This window comes from Rhagoletis zephyria, unplaced genomic scaffold, assembly GCF_001687245.7.
Source record: "Rhagoletis zephyria isolate East Lansing unplaced genomic scaffold, Rhagoletis_zephyria_1.1 Rzeph_scaffold_00767, whole genome shotgun sequence".
Lineage (NCBI taxonomy): Eukaryota > Metazoa > Arthropoda > Insecta > Diptera > Tephritidae > Rhagoletis > Rhagoletis zephyria.
The window spans coordinates 1-9122 of NW_016157851.1; the positions used below are offsets into that span (position 1 = coordinate 1).

Below are 9122 nucleotides of genomic sequence, written 5' to 3' on the forward strand. Positions count from 1 at the left end.
GATTTTGCAAATTTTATGCGTTTTTTTTTAAAAAAAAGTTATCAAGCTCTTAAAAAATCACCCGTTATAATCAAAGTTGTGTTCAAAAGGGGTTTATTGATAAAAATGTTTACTAAAAATTGTTGTTGTCAGTATCAATACACTTGAAAATTATGCTACCGATAAGAATTATACATACATACATAGATATGTACATACAAACATATCTATGTACGTACATACATACAATGTTTTAAATAAAACATTGTTGAAAATAGTGTAGAACACATTTAGTCTTGTAATTTGAAGCGTGGGAAACCAATATTATTTTTTTTCTTAAATTATTTATGACTGTGTGCTAACGAAATGCCCTGTTTTCCCCGAATTTGTTTTACTTTTTTGTTACAAATTTTTACTCTTAAAAGATTTCTAAAATCACGTGCTTATTAAGTCCAACTGCGAATTTTCCTAGTGCGGAGATTCTAAAGAATTCAACGACAATAAAAACAAATTAAAGCTACTTAGATATTAACCAATTTAAAAGTTGAACAGATATTTCTAATACGAATATACTATATACACATATTTTTGAGTGAAAGTGCGAAATTCATTTTAATACTTATTTTGAAACGTACATATTTAACCAATAAACCAAATTAAGTACAGACACCACGATTCGCTCGCAAACAGCATTTGGCTAAGTTCAAGTTTTCCAAGTTCTCTATCAATGTTGACAATGGTGTCACATCCGGTTGTGGAATTTGGTCCCTAACCGATTCCTGTAGGGTATTTCGTTCCCAAACCGATTGGCAAATCGACAGTTTTAGCGGCACCAGGCACATCATGAACTAAAATCGTAAACAGTTTGAGATGCGCTGTGTAAGAGCTTTCGTTTGAGAGCTGCAGGTTAAGTGCAGCCACAAACCTTAAATTACTTGCCTACAGTTTGACAATTATACTAACGCGGCGCTACTATCGGCAACAAGCCTGCCTTCATTGTCTTTTCAAATTGTAAGTAATTTAAATCAATTAAATTAAAATTTACACAATCTAAATATGAAGGTAAATGGACATTAAAAAAGTTCAAAAATTTCGTATACAATAATATCACTATTAGGATTTTAATTTCATTGAACTTTCCAAGCTTGTGAGCTGATGACAGCGCTATGTGTTTTCTTACATCTAATGGCTTTTCGAATACTGCTTAGAGAATATAGCGGTTTATCATACTGGACGGTTTTCGTATTTCCACGAAAAAGAGGACGAAACGGAGGCGCTCCAATTTGAATCCTTCATTTCTTTTAAGGTACATATATACACATATATATAGAGGATTTTCAATGTAAATTCGACGAATTTACGGGATTCCAAAGCAATCGAAAATTTTGTTGAAATTCCTCCTTACTGACCAGTATCATAAACCTGCACGAGCCTCTCCCGGAAGAGTAGGCGATAGACACAAACCCTCCACAGGAGTACTAAACGCATTTACTTGAAGGCTCGTTGCTTGCTTAACACAAATCAGTTGCATTCAGAAATTATCATCGTTGTTCATTTTGTTAGCTGTCGCTAGCAGCTAGCAGCAGCGTATGAAGTATCTACAGCTTCATCGCAACAGCAACATCAGCATCTCTCAGCAACAAAACATGTTACAACCACTAACGATTTCATTCTTGAGCTCCAGTTCAGTCGACTCTGTGTCTTCACACAAATCCTTCTCTTGACAGAGTGGCAACTCCGAAATACGTTCTAACTGGAAACCAAGATGGCTTTGATGGTTTGGCAGGTGTTGTTGTAGATGTTGTGGTTGTTGGTATTGTTCTTGTTGTAGATGTAGCTGATGCTCCTGTTGGTGTTGCAATTGCTGTTGATGTTCCCTGAAGATAACTTGAGATCAGAACTCTTGCGGATATTTGACACATTCAGCGTTGGAGGCGGTCGCGGAAGCGAACAGCGAATTTCCGCCGCCCGCACCGACTCCCACACCAACACCTACACCGGCACCACCGCCCAGCGGCATGCCGGCGTCTTGTGCGTTCTGTGTCTGATAGCCGCCGGCTGCTACACTAGCCGCTGCCGCCGCCTGATATGGTTCCTGATACAACTGATTGAGTCTCTAACCAGTACCCGAAAAGTGCCACGCGTCCTATGCACTCAGGTGAGCAAATTGTGACAGGTGGATATCGAATTGATGATATGGATGACCGTAGGGGCCCATGTGATAGGGTACGATATTCATGGAAGCCATTTTGTGCTCCTTTTTCCATTTCATTCGTCGATTTTGGAACCAGATTTTGATCTGTCGTTCGGTGAGGCAGAGTGCGTGCGCAATTTCGATGCGTCTTCGGCGGGTCAGGTAACGATTAAAATGGAATTCTTTCTCTAATTCTAACGTCTGGTAGCGGGTGTATGAGGTCCGTTGTCGTTTCGTCTCACCGTTGGCATTTACAGTACCTTTAAAGAGAGCGAGATTAAAGAAAAACATGAGAGTGATGTTAATGTTGCGTTAGGCATAAAGATAGAATAAATTCTTAATAAAAAATATAATTTAAAGAACGCATGAGAAGTAAACTTAGTTAAAATATTTTCGTATCATAGTCCTCGTATGCTTTAAGTTAGATACATACATATGTATGTAAATATATGACCCATATACATATGTCAACTTAGTGAGGTAACCCCCGAGAGCATTCAGACAAAGCAACATTTGTCACCTTTCCCAGCGTTTGCAGGGCGTAGCGACTGAGTGTATACATTATAACCTTGTCTGTCTGTCATATTGACTTACTGCCACACATTTCACAAGCATTTATGTTGCTTCTTTAAGTTCAATCTCTTGTCTATAACTTTTCTATATATTCTATTTATTGTTATTCACGTGCTTAGTATTGTCATATTCTTTCCGCAAATGCTTTGCACCTCCTGCTAAAAAGCCAGTATAGGGTACAATATAATACTGCGCTAAAAAGTAATTTTTTCGAGGTATACTTTTGTACCAATGCACATTTATGAAAAAGAATAAATAAATCAAAAGAAAATCGTCTAACAACTTTGCCACATTGCACGCCCCCTCATTACAGTCAACGCGTCTTAGCCGCTTCTTATGCTGTATCAAGCACAATAATAAAGGCTTAAAAAAAGTCGACATTATCAGCCGCGCACGAGCGACTCCGCCGCTGGAAGGCAACGCAGAAACAAGCCTCTGAACGAGTGACTTGCCGTCTGCTTATTCAGCCGCATTTAAGGTGTACTTACGATTTTGTTGCAGTCGCACTGTATTGTAGTGTTTTACGTCCATTGATGAGATGTAGTTGGAAAACTGGAAAAATTCAAACAGCAATCAAGACTTTGTGGCTAAATTGCGCCTTGACACGTGATTTTTTGTGAAAAGAACATCGCGTTCAAAGTTTAAATGGGGTATTTGGCGTTCTTCTCGTGCTTGACTTTCGTCCTCGCATCTGTCCACGCGATACACTTTTCTGGTGCTTTGGAGGTCGATAGATACATACATAGGTGTTGAAGAGGCGGTTGAGATACAGTATAATGGCAAATGGAGGTAATGGCAATTTTTAGAATAGCAATATGATTAGAGTTAGTTGTTTTTGCCGGTAGATATCGGTGTTGGTCTAGACGAGCAGTCACATAGAAAGGTTCAAATCTCAATTCGTGTTCATATTTTCGAGTTGCAAGTTGTTTTTATGTACATACTTTACGCCCCACTATTTTGAATTGACTAAGTTGATTGGAGTTGTCATTGATGCCAAATGCCTTTTTTCCAGAGGGTGTCCAATTGTAGGTTTTTTAGATAAACTAATCTAATTGTTGATTACCTCAAATGGATGTGAACGCCTGGAAACGCCTTCGAAACACCTATAAGTATGCGAATGGGCGACTGGGAAAATGTGCAAAGTGCTGAAGAAGAGGTCATGTACATATGTATGTATGCACATATGTACATACACATGTCATAAATGGCAAAGAAATAATGATGTTATTAGCGCAGTGAAGGTAGAGAAAGATTCCTAGTTGAAATACAATTTATAATTTAACTTTATTATTTATTCATTTATATTATACATAAATTCATAACTAAGTACATATGTGTATGTATGTATATATGGTTTATGTAAAGTCATTCGCAACAACCAAGAATATCATTGTTTTATTTACAGTATTCAGCATATTGTATTTAATTATGGATATATGTAATTTACCACAGCTCAAAGAAAAGTCTCATGATGCGTAATTTACTAAATTATTATGCTTTCAATAATGCAATTCGCCGAGGTACAGATACAAGTTATTTTAATGCTGTGTCAACATTAGCATCCAGATTGCGATGAATATTGAGAAAAGCTAACACATTGAGACGATCTTCTCTCATAGTTGATCTCAAATAAGTTTCTAGGCGGCGCAAAGTTGAAAACGTTATTTCGTTCGTATAAGGTAAAACAGCTATGACTTTAAGTACTTGATGAGCATTCGGAAAAGCATCAGAGCTATAAATATCCAAAGCTTCAAATGAATTTTAAATATTTATACCAGTGATGCGTTTTCTCCTAAGTTAAACTTAACTTTTCTATATATCTGGCGCCGAATCATGTGAAATGGATATATATTTCTCAAACAGATCACAAAAAGATAATTCATTGTCAAGAAAGAGGCAAGCAAAATTAGACAAAATATTTAGAAATCGATCTTGCAAATGCGTAATTAAAAGATCTAGGTACGATATGTAAATCGCGATTCGCTAATACTCTTCAAAATGCTTCCAAGTGATTTGAATCTGTTGTGTGTCGTTACCTTGTATGAGCGAAATTAAACAATACCGAAACGTTTGCTGTTGTTTTTAAGCTCGTTCTTTGATGATATTTATTGAATTATTTTGCCAAACCGTAACTAAATAGAGAAGCGAAGGGAATTCTGGATCACAAAAAAAGAAAAACTTCTAATGTAATCAATTCAGAATATATTCGACTCGCGTATGGATTTTCACTATCTGACAATCCATACCATGATTCCAGAAAATTATAAAAATAATAAAAAAATTATAAAATTATTAGCACCAATAGTTGAATGCTCGAAAATACAAATAAGACACAATACTCGCTGGTGTAATTTTATATATAATATTTTATATATGTGACCTGGTCTACGGAAAGGGGGCTTAGGTGTCAAAAAATCAATTTTCACTTTTTGGTTGATTCGGATGGAAGATGAGATGCTTATTCACGTGGTGAAAAGCAGAAAATCCTAACTTGCTTAGAAGTGTACTAAAAATGTAGAGAAAGAAGAGTAAAAACGAGTAAACGAAACGAGTTGCTTACTTTTAACAGCTTTTTCACAGAAAACTAGTTTTCGCACGTAAGCTCCCTTTTCGTAGACCAGGTCACATATATAATTTTATATATATAGGGGTCTTCTCAAACACAATATTTGAATTCAATTTTTTTTTAAATATATTTGTTGGTTTCCCTTCACATAGTACATTTTTGCTTGAATCGCTATTTTAAATGACTCGTTTTTTTACATAGGTGGTCCCCAATAGCCTTCCCTTAATTGCAAGGAAAAACACCATTCACTATTAGGCTACCTCAATAAACAAGTTTTACAGAGATATTAAAATAGTTTTTACCATTATTATCCTAAACTAAATTTGTATGCATATTTCCCTCCAGTAGGGGGGTTTCAACAACAGGAAGTATCTCCTGTTATCAAACAAGCAGTCAGTATTGACAGTTACAATTTCGAAAAGGTAGAGAATTTCGTTTACTTGGGAACACTGATAATAATGTCAGCATCGACATCGAACGCAGAATCACTCCTGCCAACAAGTGCTACTTTAAAATTTGATTTTGCAATAAAAACCAGTAAGTAAGGCTTTTCTCAATCAAGCAGTGCCACAACGAACCTATTGTGTCTAAAATGCAAAGTGCTGAAAACAGCCCAGCTTTGCATACTTTTCAATCCCTGGTACTTTTATAAGCTAAGCCAAGAGATGTTTTATCAAATGCTCACAGATATGCGAATAAATTCTGGCGGCTTTATTTAGTAAACTTTAAATATTAATGCATTTAATGTTTATGAATAATCGATACTGACCGCAAAGATCTTATGAGCACGGTTGCCACACGACAAAATTTTTTTTGACCAGAATTTACAAAAAAAAGTTACCAAGTAACTTTTTACAATAAACTGTAAAAAATATGTAAGAATATATAAAAAGTGTTATTAAAAGAAAACTAAACAAATTAATTTTACATATGAGGCCATGAAGGCCAGAAAAAAAAATTAGTAATATCGTCGCTAATGTGCGAAAATGCTTTTTCAATTACGATACCTTGTGCATGCATTTAGAACAGCGATGGGCAGAGATAGCTTTTACTCTGCTCTCGCCTATACAAAATGTATAGAAAGCTTAAAAGAGCTTTGCCCGCGGGCAAGGTAGTGCCCATCAGTGATTTAGAATGATACGCAAATTGGCAAATCTTCCAATTTCGAGTCTTCTTAGGAGAGGATACTGGCTTTACAAAGTGTCGAATCCCACACTTTTTCCTAATGCCAACAACATTTTTACCTAAAAATTTCATTGCACCTACGTGATGCTACATATTATAGTCAATAGTCTTTTTTTGCACTATCGAATGGTCGTTGGCCACTATCGATATTCTTTCTTTGAGGAAATATACATATTCAGTCTAATTCTGAATACTCTCAGGGAGTATGTTCTCCGGGAATTTGTTTCTCCCGAGAAAGAAATCCTCCAATAATTAACTCCCAGGGAGTAGTATTTTCCCGAAAGTTCGGGTGGAGAAAATTCGAACTCCGCAAGAGCCGTTTGACACTTTTTTGACAGCTTAACTGCGCCATTTAATATAAAAAATCCTCAGGGAATTTTTATTCTTGATAGGAGGAAAGGGAAAAGAGAGAAAACTCCCAGGAAGTTTTTGACAGAACTGGCCTGATTGTTTAAGTATATTATATGTACTACTGCATTTATTTTATTTTTGAAAATGGGAATTTGGCAACATTGATTTGCTTACACATCACTGTTTTTTTTTACCCATTTCCGTGTTTTACACGGTTCAAGTATTGGAATTCAATTCTGATTGCTAGTGGAAGAGAGGGATCTAAAGTTATCCGGTAACATACCTAAAAAAAAATATATATTCCGACGAATTGATAACCTCCTCTTTTTTTGAAGTCGGTTAAAAATTAGTTTGAATATCTTTTTGGAACCTTACTATGGTGTTAGTGCTTCTGCGTCGATGGAAGAAACTGTTGATATAACCCAGGGTTTGTCATATTTTGGGGATGCTTGTATATCCTTTTGATACTTTTAATGGATAAATAATCATGTAGAAGTCGGGGTAAGGTTCGGCTATTTGTAAAATGATTTGGGTTCTTGTAGCATCGCTAGAAATATGGACTTTTCCGTAAATTTTGGAGTGAGTTCTATGCAAAAATATTGTGGCCGGAGTCGACTGATGAAAGTTTTTTGTAATACATACTGTTTTCTTAACGTTTACAAGCGATTTGTTTTTCTACGATTGGGAATTTCAGGTTTTTATATTATCGGTTTAAAATATTTAAAAAATCGAAGAGGAAGGACAAAGTTACTGAAAATCGCTATATAACACATATCTAATTCTTCGGGAACTAAACAAAAATAAAAGTTTATATAAATAGCTTCGTCAACACATTTTAAAATGATCCGATGCTATCGATAGTATCGATAGTTTCAATGCAAACTATCGAAAATATCGAATGGGATGACTATCGATAGTTTTACAGCTCTAATAGTCAAAGAAAAATAAAAGGCCGTGCCTCGGGCTATTACCGTTTCGATTCTGGTAATGCATTTTAAGGTGCACCTCAACTTTTTTTGAAATATCAGTTAAGCTACTTTGGCGCTGAAGGCCTAATATAATACATTTACATACGTATATAAATACATTTTTATTCAATCTGTGTACATGAACAAATAAAGAAAGAATATAACAAACATTTGGGAGTAAAACAACACATAACTAGTTTAGCAACGCACCCGTTTCAAAATACACTTTTCATAAAAACGCGCTTTAAGCTCTTGTCTTTTGAACGGGATCTAAGCCTCAGAACAAAAAGCAGGGTACGGAGAATATTTAAAATATTATTTGTATTCACAAATAATTATTTACAGCAAACATTTGGCTCGAATTAAACGCTTTTTAAAATTCTCGATTATAAAAAATTCTTTTTATCATTCGAGCTAGAGAGCACAAGCGCAACCACTTTGAGCAAATAAAAATACGAACAAATTAAAAAAGACTGTCATATAACTACGAGATATTCAACACAAAAAAAACAAAAATTCGTTCGCAAATGATTCAAATTAATTCTTTCTTCTATTCATTCGCAATATGCGAGTAAACATCAAAAGGAACATTTGTTGTTCTATGCTCAGCTATTCTCATAATAGTATTTTGCTTTCATACGGAGAAGCATGATACAAATATTTAAAGGTAGTTTCACTTCTTCTTCTTATCCGCCATTGCTCCTATTTGACGAAAACTGTGCTTTTGACGTTTTCTTTTAAATTGAAGCTACCATATTTTTTGAAGAAACTAAAAAGTCGTTTTTTACTTCAAAAAAAATTATTTCAAAAATGATTTCATGGAAAATATTTCGAGCATCATTTTATAGCGAGCTTTTAGTGGTTTATTTCTAAATTTAATTATAAAACGGAATGCAAGTAAAATACTCCTATTACATTGCGTAACGCACATAGATAACACTGGTCTACAAGGGTTTTGCGAATAAGACGGGACCTGGTGTTTCCGAACGGATTTTTCGTGCTAAACACGAATCTGGGGTCCAAAACTTCCCATCACGTCACGTTTTCGAGAAAAAAGGGGTTGAAACCCCTAAAAACAGCGTTTTTGGACATTTTCGAAAAATTGTAGAGCCGAACCCTAACGTGCTACAAACTTTGCATATGTCAGAAATTAAAGGTAAAATTGTGCCCTTTCGAATGAGCCTTATGCCAAGTTGATCGCATGTGCCCTTGGAGCAGGGGGTGTATTTGTGTCTAGGGGTGCAGGAAAAAACAGCGTTTTTGGCCATTTTTGAAAAATTGTAGAGCTGAACCCTGACGTGCTACA

The 9122-nt window shown here is 35.5% G+C and overlaps 1 protein-coding gene across 1 annotated transcript in view; it reads right to left on the bottom strand.

The window, feature by feature from the left end:
• Positions 1–71: 71 nt before the first annotated feature.
• The window catches only part of Scr (homeobox sex combs reduced), a 173967-nt gene continuing 164916 nt past the window's right edge, over positions 72–9122 (bottom strand). Inside the window, exon 3 of the mRNA XM_017614086.1 lies at positions 72–2433. Within this exon, the coding sequence (XP_017469575.1) occupies positions 2126–2433 (308 nt within the window). The 3' untranslated portion in view covers positions 72–2125. The remainder of the gene's footprint in view (positions 2434–9122) is intronic.